Source organism: Ambystoma mexicanum, chromosome 8 (genome assembly GCF_040938575.1).
Source record: "Ambystoma mexicanum isolate Mex_15411 chromosome 8, UKY_AmexF1_1, whole genome shotgun sequence".
NCBI classification, from domain to species: Eukaryota; Metazoa; Chordata; class Amphibia; order Caudata; family Ambystomatidae; genus Ambystoma; species Ambystoma mexicanum.
Genome location: NC_090929.1, coordinates 1,558,681,859 through 1,558,707,498, shown reverse-complemented (window position 1 = coordinate 1,558,707,498; position 25,640 = coordinate 1,558,681,859). Strand labels below are relative to the sequence as shown.

Here is a 25,640-nt window from a genome sequence, read left to right as displayed (position 1 = left end):
TCGTTTTACATCCTGATGAGCACCCTTGAGATTTTCTTTTATTTATGAAAAGCAATAAATAATCTGGTCAAATCAAATTGTATGTGCAAAATGCCTCATCTGCAGGGATACCCTGCCAAACATACAGAGGTAGTTTAGCTGTCCTAGTTCCCAGTGGCTTGTGACACAGTCATCCAGTACTGTCTTTTTAGATGCTTCATCCTCTTCATCGTATGCTTGACCCTCCCCCAGACTCCTCCAACCCACATCCTTATTTGGCAAGTATGGTTTCCACATGTAACCTGACAAGTTATGATGCATCTCAAACTGGATGAGAGTTCCATTGGAATAAAGGGGGAGAGGCGTCGTTCTTGCACACTGCGGCCTAGATGAATATCTCTCTCTCTCTCGCACGCACGCACGCACACACACACACCCCCCCCCCCCCACCTCTCTCTTTGCCTCAGCATATGGAAGGAGACAGGCATCCAGCTTGTTGCTTCAGTGCGCCTTTGTCCTTCCTTATCCGATTTCCCGCATTGGACCACGCCTCAAACCCTGCTCACAAGCCTATCCATCACAACATCTGGCACTGTCTGATACTGTAGTGCAAGGAAGAAGGCATTTTTGAATAATTATCGAGGAGCCAATGCAATAATTTTGCCACAGAGTCTCCCATCTCTCCCGCTCTGGAGTCACTCAGTGGATTTGCCCTCAATGTTAAAAAAAACCTATCGCACAGCAAATTACATTTATTTTCATGTATCTGCACGCACTCTCATCATACAATCCACCATGCACCAATACACGTAACGTTAACACATGAATATTTTCGAATGCAAGATAACCTTGTCACCACAGACGCCACCCTTTCATAGGTGCCACAATGTAATGCAGGCATACAGTCCACTTTAGTCCCTTTGCAGATCAAACCGTGCCTCCTGTGCCACCAATTTACCAACCACAGAATCCGGCGTGGGCTGTCAGTTGCTTTGTGCTATCTCACCTATTGCAACTGAATCAGTAGAGACCAACGTGCCGCAAGTGCACAACTTCTATATCCTCCTCCTCTACCAGAAGTGCTTAAACCACAGTGTTCTTCCACCTCCCCTTCCCCCAGCCCCCCAGTGGCTCTCTCTCACTCTCCATTATCACCTTGGACTTGACCAGATGGAATTCTGAAGATCCCAGGGCCATGCCTGTTACATTTACCCTACATACAGACATTTGGCATCCTTCTCAGACTTTTCCCACTCAGCCACCTGCCCTACCCTACTCTGTGTTCCTTGTGACTTGCACAGCCTAGTAGTGGCATGGGTGCATTATAAACACGTTTACTTAAATTATTATGTGGAAATCTGCATGCTACAACTTGTTGGTCTATATTTATAATGGTGAAAATGAAAGTACACTGAATTTGGATGGATAAGCTCAGACTGGCTGGCTTATAGCGTCAAGGAGGAAAAACTGTTTTTGTTCAGAAGTATGCACCGCTCATTAAAACTTCACTGAGAAACTGCCTGAAATCTGCTTTGTATCTTGCAATGTTTATCATGTGTGTTAAAGGTTTTCTTCATAGTTTTTCTTTCCCTTCTTACAACTTTAATGTTTTCCTGGTCTTTTGTTGCGTTGTATTTCTTTCCCCATTGTTCTTTTTTGATTACTTGACAAAACATATGAAGACCTGTAATTGGCAGCGTGACATTTTTAGATTCAACTCCGGAATCCAAATAGCCCTTGAAAATATTTATGGCAAGTGGTGATTGGCTGTACGGTGTGAAACAAGTCTGTACTTTCATGGGGATATAAAAATGGGTGAAATCAATATCACTCTGATCTGCAGAAAAGACCTTTGGAGTAGGAGGTATTTCACCTTGACGTAGAGTTACTTTCTTTACATAGTTTGCCCAAGTTGTAGTCGATACAGTCCCGCAGGTTTTATTGGCGTTTAAAGTCCAAGATAATGCTAAACCTGTCTTTCTTTCTGGTTAGAAGTTGCTGATGAGTATGCTGTGAAGGGATAAAGGGCAGAGCGTGGATGTACTGCGGCAGTCGGTGGCTCAGGAGTCTGGACGGCGTGGTGCAGGGCAGAGAAGGAAGGTGAGACTGCGCAGCTAGGTCTGATACTGCAAAAACAATCACATACTTTGATTTCTACTGTATGTTGCGGCTTAGAATGTTCCAGTCCTATTTTATTTATTAGTACTTTGTTTTAAAACAATTGGGGAAGTTCACTTTTATAAGGACACATGGTGCATGATTCGTGCATGATTCCCATTGAGCAGTTATGTGGAGCATGCTACCCCACCTGCAACCCTACTTCACCCTCGCCTTAAAATCTGTTTTCTCCAATGGATTTCAATGTGATGACACCCCATCTCCCAGCAAACCTTCACCACCTTCCTGAAAAAGTCACCACTAATTTCAACAGGATCTTCTTCCGAAGACCTCCATTCCGGTTCCATGGAAAATCAACTGGTTGACAGGTGTGTGATGCTTTTGTGGCCGGCTCACCTGGAATGGGTCTGCAAAGTGAAGGACGCCTTTGCCTTGCCTTTATTTCTCCCTAACATCCGGCATACATGCTTTCTTACATGGTGGATTCTCTTGTGGACACTCCTGCTGAAGTCGGTCAGAGTTCCATGTTTGTGTTGTTTCCATTGCTCCACAGCTTTGCGTGAAAGGCTCTTCTCCAGCATATGAATGCAGTGTCTGTGCTAAATCACATCTGTACTTGCAGTAAATGTGATCGGCTCCACAATAATGGAAAACAAAGTTTCATTTTGACCCTGCAATTTCCATACATGCCAACGTGTCTCATTCCAGTCGGTAGATGCTAGTCCAGTCCTGGTTTTAATTTTGCCTTCTATGAATTGTAGTCCTTAGTTAATAATGAGACAACCCAGAACTTCCAACTCCCAGAATACAAAGGTAAGACCAGGACTGGGCGATCACCTTCTGAATGGAATGGGGCCTGTTTGCATGTATGAATCTCAAAATTGTGATATTGGTTGTCACCAGCAGCGTTAGCAGGTACAGATTGTATGCAGCCTGGATATTTGCGATCATCCTTACCACCCTGCTTTTAGTCCTCCAGCATTCTCATGAGCTGAACCAGTGTGTAGGCAGTTGGCCCTCAGCAGAAGCCATCCAAGCCTTATTGGTGTTCGTCCACTTTTCACATCAACCTTTTTAAAGTTCATGTGTCTGTTAAGCTAGATTTTCTAATGTCATTGTAAGACCTCCATTGGCTGCATTCGTTTGAGTGGAAGGAAGGCATGTGTATGGCAGTAGAAAACTGTTTTGGGCAAGTTGATCCAGGCGGTCTACGTCTATTTCCAGGGTACTATAGTCGGGGCCGATCAAAGCATTTGAAATTGCAGGACATACGTTGTGTGGCTCTATTAGATATTTAGCAACCCCTCCAACAGCTGGGGACGTTCTGCCTCAAGTGGTGCTACTCAGTTGTACTAAGTTAAGCCTTGTATCATCTACCATCGTTTGTTCAACTGCAACTTCTCGACCGCTTGATAGGGCAGCAGATGAATGTGCAATTAAAACATAAAGTCAACGTTTTAAGAGCGTACAAATGTAGATTGAGGTTCAACATTCTTGTTTCTTCTGAGGCGGCAGCTCTTTTTAGGACTTAAGGGTGGGGCAAAAGTGTGCTATTGCATACCACACAAGGTTGCAAATGCAGTGCTACGCAAGTCTCTAAAAGCCACGACAGCCAGCTTGTATTTTACAAGGAAACCAGATGCCATTGCCATTTAAGCAAAAACAACCACCTGAGGTCCTCCACTACCTTAAATTAGTAGTATGGGAAAATGTGGAGCTCCAATAGGACGAAAACCAAGAAGCTCTATGATGCGTCACTTAGTAGTCCATATCTAATTCATGTCACACGGGTTTGACCAATTATGCATTTTTAAATTTGTATTCGCAATATTAATCAAGCTGTACCTTCCAAAGCAATTTCACATGATAAAATTCATACAAAACACGAGTTTGACATACATTTAACATACATCTCAGTCATAACACTAACATTTTCAAGCATACTCTCATACATAAAAACCTAATACACCACATAGACAATACATATCACAGTAGGAAATGTGTAAAAAAAATTCTAGTGCAAACAATGCAATACAATACAAAATAACAATCGATGTAAACCTGTGACTGCATAAACTCCAGTCTGGCAACCTCGATTGATGCAGTGTGCTAAAAAAAAAAAATGTCTGCCAATGTCGAGGACTCAAGCTATGCAACTGTGGCCAAACTAATTGTAAGAGATCTTCTTTAGTAGTACTCAATCTGTTGTTGGCCTACTCGAGTTTTGGCAATCAGGTTAAAGCGACTAACATAAGCCCAGCCTTCATCAGGGCGACAGATGTCTTCCATACATTGATGATGAATATAACCAGTTTTCATTAGGGTCAGAGATGAAGTTGGTCACATCCCAGCTCGCGCAACTGTACAAAGGGGGCGGTGTGCAGGCAAGGCAGAGAGTACGATTCAGTGTCTCGCGACTTCATTTCTATTGTTCAATCCTCCCAGTGGGTCCAGGGAAACCAATAACCTGCATCGCACCACTTTTAAACTCTCACATGTTTTCAGAAATTAATTTCAAATTCCTCCGGCAGATGTTATCAGATTCATATCAGATTCCCAATGCGCTTGCCGGCGCCAGTACAGCAGGTTTTATCATTTCACAGTTCACGCGTTTCATCCACCGAGGCAGCTAACTACACTGCTCGATCCAAACAGGTGGCCGTCCCCGTCTACATCGTGATTGATCTTGTGAATACACATTTTAAAATGTATAATTGGTCAAACCAGTGTGATGTGAATTGGATATGATATGTTTAGTGACACATTATGGGAAGTTTGTGGTTTGTGCCATTGCAAATTAAGACAGATTGGGGTAATATACTCGAAGCACAAAACATTGCAGCATTCAAGCAGGTTTTCCCATCAGATGGAATGTCTGTTAGACACAATAGGCTCTTTGCGAATCATACATTCCTCTAGTCAAGCCACATATCCTAGATCGTTGGAAGACTTAAGTCTGTGCATGCCTCGGTTTGTCCCTATGCTCAAACCGGACGTCCAGACTGCACAAGTGGATTATGTGGAGAGGTTGCACTTTGTTAGTTAATGGCAGCTTACATTCTGCCCGGTCTGTCTTGGGTGTCTGTGAGAGCCTATTGTCTTTGTCTGCACCTTATTTGAGCTGCGTTTCAGCCAGTTTGTCTCCATCCAAATTGTGACGAGTCCTGTTTTTCAGGGATTCCAGAGTATACTCTGTGCTCCCTTGAAATGAAACCTCTGGTTAGCATAATGATAGACAATGCTTTCTGGTTCTGGCCAGATGCCTGACTTTCTCTCTGGTTGGTTACTGCTGTGAAATAAGGAGGAAAGTGTTCTGGAATGGTTTGCCAATAATGGCCAGGTCCCAGGGGAGACACAAAAACCCACCTTAATTAAATTATTCACCTCTGTTTCATGACTGCTTCTAACATCGCATTGCGAGACGCTGACAAAGTCCAGTCTCTTGTGGCCTTTTTCCCGTTGGACAAATATTGCATTCTCCTAAGTGCTGCCCCCAAAGAGAAAGAAATAGGGCGATATTTGGAGGAAAACTAACACCAAGGCACTTGCCCGATAAAACGCATCATTTAGTGTCAAATATGAATCGCCAGGCCCATCTATGTATGCCTGTTTTCGTGCCTTCTCTTGACAAATTGATGTACTTGGCCTCCAACTTTCCCTTCTGCTGATGGCTGCATTTGATGTATTGTAAAATGGTCTTGTATAGCACACTTCTGCCGTTTTGAATTACAGAGGAACAAGGCGGTTAGCAGGGGGGTTGTAGAGGCAGTTAGGAAACCTGTACATAACCAAATCCTGTGTGCTGGCATGATTTCAAGTGGTTTGTGGTGGTGACCCCTGCATGCATGTCTCATACAGTGGGTAGAACCCAAGATCTAGTAACTGTGTCAGTGCTGGGACACAAGGGAGCTGCTGGTCTGGGCACATGCTATGAGCTCCAAATAACTCTGTGGTAGTGGTTGTGCTAGCAGACTTAAAACTGCAGCGTATGTTGGGGTCTGTGTGTTAATGAACTGAAAGGTGAGTAGGTTAGTTCAGGGAGGGAGAGGTAGTTGGAAAGGCTCTTGGTGAGGCCTATTTGAAGTTCCTCGGCTAGACCACTTGTAGGGCATCAGTCTGCTGTTAGACTGAAGGCAGAAGTCATGTAGTGTTGTTGGTGGGGCAAATGTGTCTGTGGTGGTCCCGTCAACCTCTAGGTTTTGAGACATTTTCTGATGGTGTTCTGTCTCTGCGAGTAGTCACCGGGGCATGGCCGGTAGCCAGTGATTTCACAATTCCCAAAACATTGTTCCCAGAAACCGGTGCAAAGATTGTGTTGCGTTAAATCGCTATCGCTTTATGCCATTGTTGGTTAAATCGTGTGTTTTAGATTTCATTTCTTCATTTGTTAAAATATTAATTGATGACGGCTTACACTTGCTCAATGTTAATTAGACTGACAGAAATGGGCATTTGCAGGGCACCGGCATTATTGGACATAGTGATGTGCAGCTAAGTAGACGTGTCAATATTAACCGTCAAAGCGCCCAACGTACATGTTTATATTCCCTACCTTTGTGAGCGTAGGTAGGGGAGGGGAGATGGCAGAGGTATTTTGGTAGAGGCAGGTTTGGGGTTCCCCTTTTAGGTAGTAGCCTATTTTGGTAGGTGATCGCCATTACAAACACTGTCATGCCAATCTTTAAGGGACAATGTGTTTTCTTTTTTGTAATTCCTTATTTAGAAGAGTTTTCATGAGGGATTGAAATTACAACATGAAATAAGGAACTGGAGGTGGTCCAGCACAATTCAAACAATAAACAAACCAAACAGTTGGTTATGGCACCACTAAAAAAAAATAAAAAAAAAATAATCCAGGATTTCACTTACCTACCATTCGAGTCTAAATGGACCGCTATCCCTCCTGCCTCCGAAAAAACAATGTAAAATTAGAAATAGTATTGGGATTACAAAGGGCGTATCAGACACTGCATACTTGGAGGATCTCCAACATGCAGTTTGTACCATTTGCATGCTCAGGTAGCATAATGGGTACAAGATAAAACAACTCTGGGTTCTTCTGAGGTCGATAGGATCCATGAGTCTGGCCTATTTTTTACCCTGCCCTCTTTTGTGTTATACGATACTCCAGAAAGGGTAGCCACTCCATGTCAATGTTGGCGTGGGATTCAAGAAATATTGCCGTCAAACTTTCCATGTCCTTTAATTCAGATGCTTTTCTTGATCATTCAGTTCTCCTCGGTAGGTGATATTTTTTATTTTTTTTAATTTTTTTGCTAGTGAGTGATGAGACATACCCTTGCAGCCAACAATAAGTTCCTTGTCATGTGTGACAGTTGTGGATAACTATTCCCTTGAAGTTCCAGACCGAATAGTACCAGCAATGGAGCGAGGTCCGTTCTATACCATATATCTCTTTAAGCAATGCTAGTACCTCCTTCCAGTAACATTGTACCAAGGGGCATTCCCACCACATATGCCAATAAATGCCATTCATACCTCAACTCAGTGTCTCCAACACAGGGGGCTGGCATTGGGACACATTTCAGAAAGTCTATATGGGGTTAAATGCCACCTGAACAAGAGTCTGCCGTTGTGCATTTTGTATTGTACTGCTGTAGAGGAGGACTGTTGGTGAGAATTTTCATAAATGTGCTAATTCCCTTCACCTTAGAGACCCCCAGCGACTTTGCTGGATTTTGAGGACTTGATTTTTTTTACCTAGAAAGAGTGTGAGCCTTTTTTCCCACTCTTTCTTGTATTTTGATGTGCGTTTTACACTTGTGTTTTTTGATTATGGAGTTTTAGATAACTCCATAGGCATCATCTTTTCATGTGTGTTACACAGCACCCTCAGTGCGGTGACACAGGGATGTCTTTTAGACTTCCCAAAGGTTTAAATACCTTCTCTGGGATAAACTACTGTTTCCCAGAGAATGTAAAGTGAAATTGACTTTACTAGTCTTTCCAAATTCCTAGACCCAGCACACATCTTACAATGGAGTGCTGGAGGGGTTACACAGTATCCCCCGTGTCTAAATACTAATTTAGCAGTCAAATGCTACCCTTTCCTATTGAAAAGGCTGGTGGCAGTGGTTTTACAACAAACTACCATGATTTTTCCCGACCGCGAACAGCGGTAGCTAAAAATCACAGGAGACATGTTTTTCAAGATGGCGCCTTAAGAATAGGTCCCGGTCTTCTTTTTTCGCTGTTTCTTTTTGGAAAGGTCCTTCTAGTGTTTGTCTCTGCGTGCCAAACCAGGTTTGGTCCCTTTGTTCATATGCCTTTGCCGGGCTTCAGGACTGAAGACCGCCTCTGGCGTCTGAATGCCTGGGGTGGGCAGAAGATGAGGGAGGTGGCCGAAACTCCCTGTGCTTAGTCTCCTAGGAGACCCAAATGCACTCTGGCGTGATTGGCTGGCTGACTGTCCGGCAAGGATAGCCAACCTGCTGGGTGAGTGACAGCTAGGCTGGAATGAAAGGGAGAGAACTGTTTAGAAAGGCGAGTCTCTTGGACTGGGAAGCAGAGTCGACCACTGGAATGAAAGAACCAAAGAAGAGCTAGAAGAGGACGGCTGCTGCAACTCCTGGACCGTTGGTTTGCCCGGTGAAGCCCTGCTGCAGGTCTGAATTGCCAAGTTCATCTGGACAGAGAAGCCCATTCAAGGACGACTTCTCCCTTTGAGTTGGTGGGACCAATCAACTCCTAAGCCACCTGGATACCATTCTCAAGGCTGGTTAGGATTAGCCAGGGAGAGGGACACCAGCTTGTGTGCTTGAATCAACAGCTACTGGAACTGAAGTGACTCCATTTTGTTTGCGTTTTCCGACGATCCCGTGCAGTGCAGGAGTCCCCCGAGGTCCTCCCTCTTGTCCCCATGACTGAGGCTCAGGAACAGTGAGCTCTGCAGGAACTGCCAGGAACCCACGACTTCAGCTGCATTTGTTTCGGGTACTGTGCCAACCCGATTGAGAGAACGCCACTCTCACGGTGAAAGTTCGGGAAACTTTCCCAACTTGCAGGCCTAATCAGCTTGTGACCCAACATATGATTCTTTTTTGCCTAAACTACTTCTGAAAACTTTTGCAAAGACTTTACCGTTTGATACCCGAACTGCTCTTTCCTATCCAGAACACTAGCCCATTGACTTTGGCCTAAGCCTATTGACTGTTCTGGTGAACTGAAACTATTTGAACTGTCTAAGTATATGTGATCTATTCTACTTACCTTCTGCCTTTTGCTCACTTCTAAGTAACTGAGCTGTCATTTGGCTCCTATTTCAGGGGAGCTCAAACTGTCTCAAATGCTTAGAGTTTTGTATTGTAGTGTATTGGTATATAATATTAAGTTGCCTCCTTCTAGTGAATGTTTCCTAAATGATTGTGTAATAAATTACAAAGAAACCTTGAGTTTAAGTGTCTACTTAAACCACTGTGATTGAAAGACGTCTGTGACTTGTACTGCTCACATTCACTCTGAGATAAGCCTGGCTGCAGCTCGCTAGCAAAAACTGTGTGGTACGGGTTGGTTTGGCTTACACCTGTAGTCCTAATTGTGTGTGGTGGCCCCAGAGGGTACTGCATGCAATTCTGCCTAACAAGGACCAAACTGCTCTGTAAATAATTTGCCATATATCTAGGTCCTCCTGTAGGTTTAAGATTGGTGGCCCGCTGCTTTTGAGTTTTCGGTAGATCTTCGTTTGCCTCTGGTTAAAAGCGAGTCATATAGTCTTGAAATAAGACCTGTGTGTGTTTAGGACTTGTTTGAACTGCGTCAAGGGGCGCTTCAGATTGTTCACCCAGTGTTGGTCTGTCGGGGTGCTTTTTAATTGTAAGTATGTCAGGTGTGGCATGGGGCTTATTCCTAATGCCTCTTCCAGTTCGACCTTCTGTAAAAAACATCCTTCGAATGGATTGTGTTCTCCCACGTATTCCTTATGTTCGTTATATCAAATATCTAGCTTTGCTGCTTCGGATATTTTTTTCCAATAGGGGGAGCTGAGATGCCTGTCGACTCGATGTCCCTCGGAGTCCTCCACCTCGATGTCGACGTCACCGAAGGTAAATGTAGCACTCGCATCGCCCGTTGGCCTGAGTTTTTCTGTGCTTACACTTCGGATGCTGTACACCTCGTTCATTGACAAATATCTTTGATAACTTCTTCGATAATTTCCTCATTCTTCCAGTGAACGTGAAGATGGCTTTGTCTTCATTGTCCTCCCCCAGATCTGGCTTTAAAAAACTGTGGTATGAAGATGTCCGTGACAGATCCTCGCAGGATCTGCCAGTGGTGCCTGGGGTTGAGTGTGAAGGCTGCCTATCCATGACGGCCAAGGCCCGAGAGAGCTTAGAGGGAAGCTTGCGCAGGTAGGACCCTAAAATCCCCTTCCACTCCGTCAAAACAGCAAAAAACTTTGGACGAGTCGAGAACAGTTTCTCCTTGTCGCAAAAAGAACAAACGTTCCCGGTCACAGTGGTTCACACCACTCGTCGACCTCTAGACACGGAGAGAAACGGCGCCATAGATCGACATCTTCCTCGTATACAAGTTCATCACCGGAACGGGTCATTTGCCCCACTAAATCTAGTTCACCAGCCCAGTGGGCAGAGTTTCGATTACGAATGATGAAGGTGTTCAAGAATGCGGTCTTGCCCTCCTCGACACTAATGCCAAAGCCATCGGCGCAACCATCGAAGCAGTCGACGGTCTCGAAGATTTCGGTTTCCCTGACCACAAATATAATGACAACTACATTGGAAAAGACATGTACGCCTTTGCCACAATCTGATTATTTATTTTTTTTTCTTTCAAATCCCTCTCCTCCATTTATGAGGATGCAGAGGAATCTTCTGATGAATCCAGACCTTTTGGTTTACAATATGGAACACCATCAGTGCCTGAGGCATTGATTTCAGAAGATTCACGTATGAAAAATGTACAGGAATGCCTACATGAGGCTAGTGGAATAGACCCCTCACCAGAGGTTGAATTTGGCAGGGCAACCCAGGTGACCACGCAGAAGTGACATACAGGCAACTGATGTCAAGAGTTATGGAGTACATGGGGTGGTTGGCTATGGCATCGGCATTCAGAAACAAAAGGTTACGTTTGTGTGGAGGACCAGGAGCTGGAAGTCGTTGATGCCATGATTTATCTAGGTGTAGTGATAGACAACAAGGGCCAGTACATGTTATTGAGGGAGAACGTGAAAAAGCTGACAGTACAGGGTGCTGTATTGCACAGAAGATATGGCAGCTATTCCCTGATTTCTCCCGCCCCCTCATATTTTATCGTCAGAAAGTGATCCAGATTTTGACCCATGGAGCAGAAGCAATATTAAAGCCTTAGTGAATTGTGGTTGGTGCTTGGAGGAACTGTGGATCTCTGCGCTAGGTTCTTAGTCTGTGTTGCTGCTCGATTTATGGTGGACTGGTTATCTCCTGCTGCCTGTATGTGGGTTTCCAATAAGGACAGAGCTCCTGCAGTCCAAGTTCTAAGTAAATGTTTGTTTTTTTGCTGGGATTGGAACCCTCCTGTATGTTGGCGCTGGATCGGGTGCTAACCCGTTTTCAATTGGCAGTACGTTAGGTTCTTCATTAACATTGTACACCTTTTTTAGGTTTTTTGAAAATATTAAATTTTATTGTGTCAGTTGTTTACACACGTTCATTGGTTGTCACTTATGTGACATACATCCCAGTGCGTACATTGTTCTCGATACAAAGCATGTAGCTACATGCTTAGGATTTTTAAGTGCACTTAAAATATAATATTTTTTCAAAACCTAAAAGGTGTACAATATTATTGAAGTAACGTACTGCCAATTGAAAATGGGTTATCACCCGATCCAGCGCTAGCGTACAGGAGGGTTCCAATCCCAGCAAAAACAATATCAAATCCTATCATGGCTATGGTCTGGGGATTCTTGGAGGGCTATTTCTGGCGGAGGACCCTGAAACTACTTAATCCCCTTCCTATTCCCGCCATAATATTAATAATAATAATTTAGCATTTATATAGCGCTACGAACCCTCAGGTATCTGAGTGCTGCTTATTATTACCCACGGTGTGTGGTGCTCATTTATCGACCTCAGAAGGATGAAAGACTGAGTTTGGCCCTACCAGTATTCAAACCTGCGTCGGCAGGCTCTGCACGGATGTCAAAGCGAGCGCTCTACTCGCTGTGCTATCTGACAATCTCATAAGATATGAGCTGAGGCTACAATCTTTGGCCTCCGTAGTGTTGTGGAAAACAATAACACTACATAGAAAATAAAATGTATATTGACTGACACTTTGGCCCCCTTCTCAATCCTCAAAACGCAGGAATGTGAACAGGAAAAAGGGCTTGATTTGGTGGAGACACAAGCTGGATGCCTTCTTGTCGGGTATGAATATTGAATTGGAGGAATTAAACTCCAATCCTACCAAAGTGAAAAAAAGCTCCAATGGTTGGATTGGATAGATACTATAGAGGGCAGGGCAACTGATACATTGAGACCAATCTTAATTACGGAGCGAAAGGGCCTAAACCAACTACCAATTTAACTCCAAAAATTGCCATCAACACATTATAGAGATCTTCTGCTCCGATGTAGACTGAACATTTTGGCCACCAGAGACCTCCAACTGGCGAGGAAGAAAATTGAACTGGCAAACTCACACTGTAGATACTGTGGAAACACTTTTTCATCTAGTAACCTCTTGCAAAGCCCTTGTAGAAGAAAGATCAAGATACCTGGAGGGCCAATCTGGACAAATTTCAACACAGTCGGCTGAAAATTGGTGCAAATGGGTCCTACTGGAAGAAAGGGCGAGTTTTGTATTAGCGTTGATGAAATTTGCAGAGTATGTGCTGAAAGGCAATGAATAATAGAGAGAGGGAATGTGACGTTTAAACCTAAATAGCACTGTGTAATTACTTGTATGGCCTAAGGAGATGAAATGACAAATGTAATAGGAATTTGGAGATTAATTGATTGAGATGTTAAAAGGTGAAAAGAAGATATTATATGAATTGATGTGAATGTAAAAGGTTTTAATTCTGTGAAACCAATAAACATTTAAGAAACAAAGTAACGAAAGGGGGTGATGTTGGGAAAGGGCAGCCCCACCCCCCCCACCGTCCAGGCACTTCTTTAAAGTGAGGCAAGATGCATTCGAGGCACTGTGATGGGCCAGGTGGGAGGGGAACAGGGAAAGGGGCGCCTTCCCATATAATAGGATCCGATTTTAATATAATCAAACATAGTCTAACTACATGGTGTGTCTCAAGGTGCGAGCATCATCGATATTTTGCGTAGATATTAGTAATCCTAGGTAGAAGGGAAGGCCTGCGCTGTAAATGCGGCTTTGCATGCACTAGGTCCAAATTTGCAAGACCACAGAAATCCCCAGCCATGCCCGAGCTCCCAGAAGGACGGCTCAGGTCGTGCCTTCAGCTCTCTGAAGTCATCATGAATAAATCAAATCCCAGAACCCTTAGATCCAAAAATTCTCACCAGTTGGAGTCCAGATGTTCAAGGGTGCATTATTTGCTGCTGCTCTCAAAGCCTGGAATTCAATTCCGCCGGACCTGGGAGTAGAGGGATCCACTGAACTTTGACACACGCACAGACCACCTAGGAAAAGACCTACACACACACACACTACCAGGGTACTTTAGAAATGCATGCATCCGCACAGCAGCAAAGCTATCTCGCCTTTTCCCCCCTCCCCACTACCCTCTCTGACACCAATCTTTTTGATATCCACCATATTGCCTGAAGACCATGCTAGTGGCACTTGTTTACTCTATCGACACAGCAGCAAAGCTATTTTGTATTTTCTTTCTGATTCCACTAACCATACTCTGCCCCTCTTTTCTTTAGTGCCACTAGCACCAAGAGACCATGCAAATGGCAGTGAGGTGCAATATAATACACAATAACATAACCTATCCTAACTATAAGAACAGAAATTATAAATTATTATTCACAGGAAATTAAGCCTACCTGCCTAGATGTGATCCTGCATTGAGTGCGTTTCATGATGAATGTTGTTTTACTCGTGTTGTGCTCTAGCATGGTGTATAACACAGCAACACCACTAGTGAATTAAAAGCTGACACTATCTCCAAACACCCAGTGTAGAGTAGTGAAAATATTAGGCTTGCACTCACCCTCCCTCTTGCTATTCAGCAGTGAGCTCAAGACACTCCTCCAAGGGGCACCTTCTTTATTTACCATAACACCTCTGATCGCACCTCCAGCCCACCTCACCTCTTAATTACTGCTCCTGTTGCTTCACTGTAATGTAACACAGTTGTGTTGTAACTTTGCCACCAATGTGTGTTCTGATTAACCTCTGATGTACCGTGTACATGGTTCTGCTGGTTCTCTGAGCTAGTTCCATGCTTACTGAATAACCTAAATAAGTCAAAACGCAGTTTCCTCCGATCTCTTTGCCCTTGTATCACCTCTGTTGCTAACTCATGCATGTCTTATTTAAACTGCTTGATTATTTTACCCAGCATAGAAAGGTTTCTTCTCTATTAAAATATTCTTTTGTCGTTGGTGAATTTCATTCAGATCCACTTCAGGGTATTCGAAACACTTGGGTAGAATGAGCAGACCTAGTCAAGAAAAGCGTACGTAAAGTAATTTCAGCTACTGCCAGTCTCCTCAGCACCACCTTTCCCATTAGTGGAGGGCGGTCTGCTATCTTGAATTATGTTGTTAAGGTTTGAAGAGCTGTTCATGATCCCTCCCAACAAGACCTATTTGAGCAATGGATCTTTGCTAGCAGTGACTTGGATAGCGAGTTGAAGCTCGACCCACATGCTTCCCTGAGAGAACGATTGTGTTTTACATGTTGATGTTGAGGCACTGTTATACCCCTGTTCTGCCATTCAGTAGAACTCTGCAACCCTTGGAGGAAAAAGGAGCAGCGAGTTGACCTAAATCTGCTTCCTTCAACGGCAATAAATGTGCCAATTTTGGGTTATTTGACTGATTATTGGATCCATATATTTTTGGGAAAACAAGCAATCAACTGCGAAAATATCAATGTAAATACAGGTATCGAAATTCAGTTTGGATAAGCAGGAGCTAAAAGCGGTTCCTGGGTATCCAGCATTAATTGGTGAGCAGGAGCTATCACTTCGGAACGAGGAGCTGGCGTTCCACAAATTTACTTCCACATAAGATGCAAATGTAACACTTGTCCATCATTTAGAAAGCACTTATGCTTAAAATGTCATATAGATGTCTCTTAATACTCTTTTATAGATTGTCTCAAGCACACAGTGTTAATCTTCCGTTTGTTCTGCATTCATTGGCCTGATGAGCCAAAAGTATCTCCTGGTAGCTGTTGGTATAAAACTAACCAGGCTCTTCTAGGCTACAAGCAGGAGAAAAATAGCTCCTCAATTTCGAATCCTGTAAAGATAAGGCTACTCTGCAAGTGTCAATACCTGAAATAACAACTACATGAAAGTAGTATTATGCAAATAGTTCGATTTTCATATGACGTCACCCTCCTTCAAATCTTCCTTTTGGTTTTGTGTCCTGTAAGTGACTTCAATCCAGCACTCCAACTAAGTCAATGCCTAGTCTGGGATGTCCAATGGAAGCCCTTATTTATATATTTTTATGTCAAAGTTCTTTAAATCTGGATGATGAACCCTTATATAACGCCCCTCTCTTTGGATCTCCCGGACCTCACTGAGCCAAGAAGTAGGTTGGTTTTGCAAATTGAAAGGTTTATTTGAAGAATTGAACAATATATATATCACACGTTTATGAATAGAATAATATCTGAATAGCACACTTATGAATATGAACAGTGATCAGTACTGGATAATATTACAATATCAACAACTCTTTAATCAATTACGAGTAGGAACAGGAAGGATAAGGGAGCAGAGAATACTTGGTATGGGTTCAAGGAAATACAAGACCGGAAAAATGCAACACAGAAATAAACTTGATATGGTTTCAATCAAAAGACAATATGATCACTTTTTCCCCTGTTATTACTCACTCCCCCCACTCTGCAATATGAAGAGGTGGAAATGAGGGCACACAGGTTTCAGGAATATTAATCAACAATGCAGTTCAATTCCAGTTCCCCCAGCAAGCTTAGAGAAAACAGGTAGGATTTTAAAACAGGGAAAAATACTTTTGAATGGAATAGCAATGAATGGGAAAAATATGCTAAAATGATTTTAATTCACTAAAGGAGATTCAGCACTAGTGAGAATTACTTTGGATTGGTTCAGGTCAACACTAGCAATAATTCATGAAGGATTATCAGATTGAAAACAAATTCAGCAGTTGCAAACAAGAAACAGCTATTCTGACATGTGGCGAAATGGAGCCAAATTGCAATTCGCAGCAATTTTTCCGCGTGCGTGAAACGCGATTACAGAAAAGGTATAAGGAATTGGAATGTCGTTTTGGGTTCGTTGGAAAGCTTAGGATTTTAGCTTCAAAATGACAGTTAAATTTTTAAAATGCGGTTCAAAAGTTACTGAGGTTTTTGTGAATTTAGATTTTCAGAAATAAAGTCAAGATTTCAAAATGACAGATTGCGCTTTACAGATTTGGAATCAACAGGATGGACACAAGATTCTATAATGCAGTTCTGGACAGGTTGAAATGGATGGAAGAGGATTACTTTAAACTAAGAGATTGGTTATGGACAGTTCTAGACTAAATACTCACTCTTAGGCTTTGGACTGGAATGGGCCTTGTCAAAGATCTGGTCAAGGGTTTGGCTTCACTCTCACCACCGGACAGGTCTCAGGAACTCTGGTATCTGCTCTCAGCACTGCACTGCGTTCTGGATTGCCTCTTGGACTGGATCTGACGGGTTCTGGATACAGCGCTGCTTTCTGGGTCTGGACCTTGGTTCTAGCACCGGGTTCTTAGCTAGAAGCAAAACAGCTCGTCCAGGCTGTTGAATGCTTTAGTTAGGCCCCGTGGAAGTTTAGGGGTAAGAATCGGGTTGCAAAAGATTCTGAAGGCCCTGCTGCAAAGAGTTCAGTTTGGGTTAGGCCTCTGCTTCAGGGTTCTAGAGTTTGGTTCTAGAGTTGGTTCTACATCTGGAGTCTTCCTGCAGGGTGCTGCGCCAAGAAATCAGTTGAGTAGTGGAAAAATGTGTGTGCTATCTGTCCTAGCAGTCCTTATTTATGTATTTCCAAAGTGGGTGGGGAAGCTGATTCTCTATGCCCAACCCTCTAAGGATTGGATTGGTCAAAGGATTTCCTGTCCCCTGACTGGAGAAAGGATCAGCGTGTCACCCGGTGTCATGTTTATGGCTTCGGTGAAAACACTCCCCTTTGTGTCTGTACAGCATATCTGATTTTTCATAAAACCCATATTTACAATATACACAACTTGTTAATGCTACCTAAATTGCATGACAGATTGCCTAACGTACATTTCTGTCCAACTCTTATCTTCCTAGGAGCTTTGGTTCACAAATGACCACTTTTTGCACTTTTGGTGTGTTTCCCAACATTATTTCTGCACCCATTTTTAGACATGCATTCATATCCTCTCTGGGCATATTACTGTAATTTCTTATGTTCATAGCAACAACACAGCAGTACAAGATGAATACATTCCGGGGTTTGGTCTCAGAACATCGCACAGCGTCCAGCTTAGTCCTAAATTGTGAGGGAATTTTTCATTTTAAGAACCTCAAAGTTTCCCATTTTTGGCAGCTTGGTACAATTTGTTATAAGCATTTTTATAAAACATACATTTGCTTTCAATTCACATCTCAGTCTGGTCCGCCTCCTAGAGCTGAGCTGACTCATAGGGTCACATGTCTTGTTTTCTGCCAACACTTTGTTGACAGTTACACCCGAATTTAACATATTCCTATATTCATCCCAAAGAATCCATTGTCTTGACTGAGAGCAACAAGCCAGGGTGCCTCTGCTAGTTCCTGTTCACACCATCCTGTCAATCTCTTGGCCAAGGGCAGGGGAAGCTTCCTTTGTCCAGGGAAAAGGTGTGAACTTCGTTTGAAGCACTGTGTGGGAAACTTTTAATTCTTAAACTCAATGTCTACAAATTGTCTTTTCTTATAATATAACCCACATTTTTAACACATACATTAAACAATTTCTTCCTTCATGCCTTTTCAGAATATAGTTTTAAATTGTATCCACCTCTTACGCTTCTGATAGCAAGTCTTTCTTGGGCATAGTTTGAGTTCAATTGTTCAACTTTACAACAAAAAAATGGTTTTAAAACACCGGCTTTCTGGTAGAGGTGAGCAACGTTATTACACCCATTTTGGACAGCTGTCTTTCCATCAAGGATCTTTAAAAGGGGATTTTGTTCTGAGAACATATGATTTTTGCTGATATTGTATTGATGTGGATTCTTGCAGTAATGATGTGGAACACCCAACAAAGAGGTTGGATCTTTTAGGTGCTTTGTGAGCCATGATTTTAGCAATTTTTGACAACCAAGAAAATGGATTTTCAAACAGCTCTGTGTTTCTTTTTCAATCAGCATTGCTATTTCCAAGTAGTTTCAGGCTACTTTGTGGGTAGCCCAATGGTGGTTTTTGGCAGTGGTCTCCTGTGTTATCACTGACATAGGCAAAAGTAGATGGTGGCCTATTTTTCAGGTTTTCACTGCGCAATTTCTGGTGATTTCTAGCGAGCAGCATGCTTTCCAGTGGCCATTATGATGTTTCTGCTGCCAGCAATGCACAGTGATGTTGCAGGGCTTGGATGAGTGGGTTGATACATCCCACAGTCCTGGCCCGAAAATGTTTATATTTCCCTCTATTCAGTGTGTAATTGCTAGAATGCCCCTAGTACCAAGCCATTTATAATGGTGAAACATCTGTCTTTTTAATGTTTGTGCTGCAAACTTTCTAGAAATAATCTCGTAGAATTGTATATCACCAAAGCAGCGCTTTGATGAAAGCTTCGGAGATTGAACCATATCTACAGGTAAGTTTGTGTTCCCGCACAGATGGTAGTAATGTTGTTCACTCAGAAGAATTTGTTTATTGTGAAAATCTGAAAGGCGTCTTTCTTGCAGGTGACAAAATGACTCCCAAGATTACCACAGAACTGCTTAGGCAGCTAAGGCAGGTGATGAAAAACTCTGGACTTGTCCCGGACCCAATCCAGGCTTACATTGTGCCATCTGGAGATGCTCATCAGGTACAGTACGCCTCATAACATCTGATCTTTGTAATGTAATATGCATTTATACTCTTCAAGTAACCACCGTAATGGTCTGCCAGCACGGAGGTTTGTCTCTAGAAAAGAAGGTATTGTATCTATGTTTTGGGTTGCCAGGCATTGGTCTTTTGTAGGTGGAAGAGGGGGGGGGTGGTATGAGGGGGAGGGCATAGGGACCGAGGGCTAGGGAGTAGGTGCACTAGAAGGGGGTCTGGTTGAAAAAGATATGTTGGGTAAAGCATGGAGGTGGGGGAATTGTTGGATTTGGTTTCAGTGCATGCCCTCCATAAATTCTCGATTTGTGCAAAGTTGTGTTCATAAATTAAAATTGAAAGTCTGAGGTGTAGACTGCATTTGGGATTATGTTCTATTCTCAGTGTTTAGTATTTGTAACTAGGCGTGGTAATGATGGGGCATGTGGCCGTGTGATCGGCTTGATATGTGCTCAGTCTGTGTAGTGTGCATTCCCGATTGATTTTATTGGCCTTGTACCTTACAGAAAATCTCCCAGAAACAAGGTCGTGGTCTTGACAAGGTGTATGCTGTCTATTAGAGCAGAGTCAGGGATGACTGAGTAAGAAGGTTAAAATGCAGGGGATTGGTAGAAGAAGGAGGGCAGTGTGGAAACTGCCACTTATTATGCCAAATTTGCTGGGCTACAGTCTGTAGTTGATCCATTGATGTTCACAAGTCCAGATATGTCCACTGCTAGAGGATTTGAGTTGAAGAGTGAGGCGAGAAAACTAGTGGATATTTCTGTCCCTGCTTGGGTGAAATGGATTTGCCCTTTCATCTGTGTGGGACCTTAAGCTTCCCTATTGTTGGCCATTTAGTCCTAAACTCTAGCTCTTGTCTGAGACCCTGAACGTTTTGCTTTTTCCTAAAAATGTGTTTTCCATAGGGAGGCATAAACTAAAGTTACAGAAGGGACATGACTCTGTGATTGTGACCTTACGGTATGGGTGCCTCAAAGGTGCTCTGTGTTTGCCTGGACAAATAACCCTGCCTCTGTACCTATCATACTACCCAGGGTGTGGCAGTGATTGGCACAGATACTTGTTGGAGTGTGTTTGCCACATAGGGGCTGATGTTCAGGCAACATATCTTTGTTTCCAACTCTTGTATTGGAAAGCCCTTAGGCGTTTCGTAGCTAAACTTGGTTTCATTTCTTTTAAAGGATACAGCTATTGCTAGGTATGCTCAAGAAGGCTGAGGCAGTGGTGGCCAAGATCAGATTTGGCCAGTGACTAAATTATAAATTGGGGATTGAAGGCTCAATCGGCTTCTGTGTTTTTGCCCTAGATGAAGCCTGGTAAGTTATGAATTCCGCAGCTCTGAAGGACTGGTTGGCCACCAAAAGTTTGAAAAGATCCATGCTTATGATGGGTTTACAGTAGACGGCCAATATTTCTGTAGAATACAGAAATCGGCACCTTACCTTTTGTCAATAATTGGTGCGGTTACTGAAACGCTCAAGAAGACTGCTCCAGCTGAAGGGTGCCAACCAGTAGCTCCTTTGCGTCATCTGTCCATGATCATGTTCTAAAGGAGAAGCACTGCTTGGATCAGCAGATATTCCTCTACTCTAGACTAGAGGGGAACTATGACGCACAGTGCCCCCCCCCCTTCCAACCTCTGATCCACCGGACATAGTCAGTTGCAAGTCTCCAGGACACACTCCTCCATGAAGACACCTTGGTGCTTGGACTGAGTGTCCTTGAATAATGAGGCAGGAACATCGGATGACTAGACTCTGGTAAAAGGACGCTGGATGCCTATTGTTATGGAACAACCTAAAACGTAAAGATGACTTCTGGGACACAGAGGAAACGTGCCTGACAAGAGTTGCTGGGCCATTGCCTGCACCTCCTGGCAACATCTAATGAACAGCTGCACCGTTCCTTAGCTTTAGTTAAGAGCCACGTTTTGTTCAGCTGGTGCAAGGAAACTGAATACATCATGTATATCAGAGTAGCCTGTACTAAGATTAATGGATCAAGTGGAGGGTTTGGAGGAGAGGACCAAGCACTAGAAGTAACACATGGAAACTGAATATCCAGGCCCTCACAGGACCTCTTTGCATATTACCAAAAGGGAAAGAGCAGTTCCACTACCGAGGGATTAGAAGGGTTTTTTAACCAAAGGAGAAAACTGGTGGTATGGGGATGATGGACATTTGCTGGGGAAAGAGTAAGCTAAAGGGAAAAGATGAAAGCCTGAATCTGATATTGCTCAGTTTGGTTGTAAAAAATTATATACATGTGGCTAATTCACAGAGAGGCTTTTGCATGTGCAAAATGTGGTCGGTTGAAATTGTACTTTGTGTGATTACCGATTTTGTGAGGATAACCCTAAGGACTGGCCTGAGGGGTGGAAAATGGTCCTTCTCCAGGTGTTCTGCAGGTTTGAAATCTCTCCACTGGTCATCCATCCCTTGGCCAGGAGATAATGTGTGTATTGTTCAACCCCTGCAGAGCAATTTCCTGGGTGAAATGTTTGTGGTGCGGACATTGCCCCTCCAGATCACTACAGAGGCATGGATGGGCTGAAAGTGAAGCAGAACTCTCCCTCCGCTACCTAGCCTCAAGAGTGTAAAAATATCAGCGCCTGCTACTTGGGATATTCCACAGAGGTCTGGCCCCAGCAAACAGCGGGGTAGGCGAGGATTTGAATTGGTGAGGACAATCCAGTATAGTAGGAAGAGGAATTCTTCAACAGATAAGAATCTGTGACGCAGTTAAAGCTGTGTGTTGTTGCTTTTCACAGTAGAGATGCATGTTGTGGCTGAGACAAGAATGGTATCGGTACTAGAGAAATGCATGCAAATGTTTTGATTTCTCAGCACCAGGAGAGTACTTACAGATAACGTGGCAACCCTGGATTAAATATTTACCCTTCATGCCATGCTTTTCTGCTCCATGCTGCTGGTTTTGCGTTTGTGAGCGCATTCACAGTTTGGTCTACCACCACAGTCTACTAACTGATCCCTTAATGTTTTAGAAGGCTTTGAACACCTCCTTCCAGCCTCTCTTTTTTTGAAATTGGGATCTGGTGTGGTGGTTTCTCTTGATCTAGTTTGCAGCTTTGACAACTTAAGTTCTCCCTCTTGAAGTGCCTGACTCCTCCTTGTTCCTTAAGCTTCAGCTGACGGTCTTTGGGATGTGTCAGTCTAGCTCAGGTCCCACTTTTAGTTTACATGGATTTTGGAGCAGCATCAGCACCCGGGAGGGGGAGCCAAGTGGTCCTGCATTGCCGGTCCGACAGGAATGCCCTTTATAAAAGAACCAGATTATTGACCATTATCCTATGAGTTAAGTGCTTGTTTTGCAACCCACTAAGACGAACAGGCCACTTTGTCAATGGGCGACTAACATGAAAACCTCTCTGGGCACAAGGGAAGAAGCACTCCAAAAATAGACCAAGTATTAGCCATGCGCAGTCTGCAATAGCTTAAAACGCGAAAACTGGAAAACAAAGTGAAGATTGATAGGAAAGCCTGCACACCAGTGTTGTCCGAGCAGAGATTGATGTGAACTTTAATGTTGGACTTCCTTTCGTATCTTGGAAGAGCAGTTACATTTCCAGCAACGGTGCCAGAGGGTGTGTGCTATGTTGAGCTTGAATGTAACCGCTTGGGTGAGTCTTGCAGGAGCGCCAGTTAGGGGTGAGGCTCCGAGGGTGATCCTTTGGACCTGTAAGATTATCTTAAATTCACTAAGGTGAGAAAGAAGAAAACACTTCCAAAGTGTTCCCTTCACCTGAGCTGTGAAGATAACAAGGTGACGCTGTAGGCCACCGTTGGGAGAGGGCGAAGGGGGGAGGGGAGTATTTTACTGTACATGAAAAGGATCTCTTTTGAGAATGGGAAAGGGTGCCGTTTTTCTCTGCTCTGAGCCCTACATCCAAACATTAAGAACATTCAAAAAGCCTTTGGAAAGGACCTATTAAACTAAAAATGCAAGCTTTGATATGTCCCTAAATGGGCCTATTTGGAGGCGAATCCAAAAGTACTAATTTTAAAGGGTTTAAATGCTATCCTTCGTTTTCACCACAAGCTACAAATGGCGTTATCGGTTTTGTAGCCCGAATGAATGTCGTCCGCGTCTGCCACCCTAAGGCTGCAGTTTGGAATATCGTGGTCACCCGGTTACAGCATCTGCGAGAAAGTTGGTGTTTATTCCATCTGCTCAGATCTCTCGCTTCTTCCCATCTCCTTTCTTGACATTTTGTATGCCGTGTAAATTGTGGCATGACTTGTAATGGAAAATGAATACTTACTTTTCCAACCCCGTACATTTTTGATGCGACGTGGATACGATTTTTTTGGTAGTGAGTCTAAGCTGATGTTTTTAGCTAACCTTAAAACTGATGAAAAGCTGCAGGATAGTAATAAAACAATGTGCCCTTCTCTAGGCACTGCACAAGGGAAGGCTGTTGGCAGTCTACTGAAGGCAATGGTGTTTCAAATAAATAAAGGTTTCAAATGAAGTGGCAACTCTTGTTTAGCAAGGGCATTGACACAGAAGACCGTATTCGTGATACTGATGACTTGGGTAGTATTGCTTCTCCAGTGGCCTAACCACTGCCTCTCCTAACTGGCTATAACCAAAGTGCATCAAAATAATTATTTTTGGAGTGAGTGTGGTCCTTTGCAGTGCACAGCAGAGTGAATCAATTTGCTCTTGGGCAGGAAGACCTCGGATGTACCTCAATAACTGCATACCTTTGAACCCCCCCACCCCCGTTCCCGCCCACTCCCCATACCTTAATATTTTATCTGTCTACTTGAAAGAAATGCGGGTGGCCCTGAGAAGATTGCCTCTGCCGCAAGACCTTCAGATAGGGCGGACCAACATCAGGCCGAGTCACCAGATTATGCGTTTTTCATTTTTTTTTCATGCAGGTTTCTTCAAACTAGCTAATATGTGAGTTGCACTTTAGCTGTGTTCATACATGCTTTGGGTGTTGAGGCTGGGGATTGGCTGTTTACGTCTGTGCCTCGGTGACTATCCTTAGGAGTTTGTGTATGTATGTATCCATGGTTCCTATCGAGAGCAACCCTAGCTAATATGTAGTGCGACACTGTAACGCATCGCCAATGGCCTCTACAGTTGCTCTGGACCTTAACTCAGACTGGTAGACCTGTTGCTCTATTTGTTCATGTAGTTGCAGAGTGGCCATTTTATAACCCCTTTACTAGAAATGAAAGGCTGGTAATTAGACAGTAGTTAGATGGGTCTTCGGCATCAAGGTTCACTTTTTTGAGACGCAGTAAGCCCGTTTTGAGCGAGAAGGTCCCTTGTGAGGGGGAGAGACTGGTCATTTGTTGGAGAGCCAATATTGTTTGGCCTTTGATGAGTTTGATGATGTGAGATGTAATAGTCTATGTTGCGGGCCTAGGATGTCAGCCCTTTGCCCACGATGGGCCTGCATTTGGACCATGTTGGCATCTTCCTTGCGATTGAAGCGGATGGATGGAGGTGCTGCGTTAAGAAGGCGGAGTATCAACGTGGCATCTGATTTTAGAAATGTTATCAATGTAATAATACCCACACGTTTTTCCACATATCATGGAAGTAGGGAGAATTATATTGGGGTTTTCGTGAAAGTGGTCTCTGCTTTTGCAGAGGTGTAATATTTGGCATTGGCTGTTCAAATGAGGGTGCAGTTTCAATCGTTCAATGCCTTTTAGTGTGTTGAAAGAAATATGGTTGACCCTGAGAACATTCTTTGTTCCTGAGAGTGGGAAAATCCAATGATGCTCTGAAGCGGACTCTGACAGTGTCCCTGGAGGTGTCCATCATATTGGGCAGTGTTGAAGCCACACATTGGCACTGGACATAGTTGGCGACTGTGGATTTGTATTTCATGTTTGCATCTGCCGCAGTGGATCATCAATTAAAAATAAAGGCAACTGCACATTTTGTGATTGGATTGCTGTATTCCGATAGACGCCCTGGTGAGCAGAGCTCTGGCTCTTCCGTCTGGCCATCTGCTGTTTTTGGGCCGCCTGAGAACAGGATCATGTTTGCGTCGCGCCGTCCTGCGTCGTTATGTTGGTGCTTAATTACAGTCGCTCGTTAAAGATGTTCCGTCACACTCCGACTATTTCTGTGCGTGCCCTGTGGCAGCATGCTGCGCTGTAACTCACTTCTCCGTTTGTATAATGGGTGAGGTCGACGGTGCGTCGTGTCGCACAGGACAAGTAGCAAACACTCTGACTGCTAGGTGAGGAAGGGCCCAGTGCTAGTTTGATTGCAAAGAGAGTAATGTCTTCATTGACTTGATCAAGAAGGCCAACGAGCTACACTGCTTTAGAAACTACTAGTGTCCGTTTACAAGA

At 43.6% G+C, this 25,640-nt stretch overlaps 1 protein-coding gene across 1 annotated transcript in view; it reads left to right on the top strand.

The window, feature by feature from the left end:
* XPNPEP1 (X-prolyl aminopeptidase 1) overlaps positions 1–25,640 on the top strand; it is a 297,380-nt gene that overhangs the window by 59,731 nt on the left and 212,009 nt on the right. Inside the window, exons 2-3 of the mRNA XM_069611759.1 lie at positions 1,972–2,079; positions 19,152–19,276. Of these exons, the coding sequence (XP_069467860.1) occupies positions 19,160–19,276 (117 nt within the window). The 5' untranslated portion in view covers positions 1,972–2,079; positions 19,152–19,159. The remainder of the gene's footprint in view (positions 1–1,971; positions 2,080–19,151; positions 19,277–25,640) is intronic.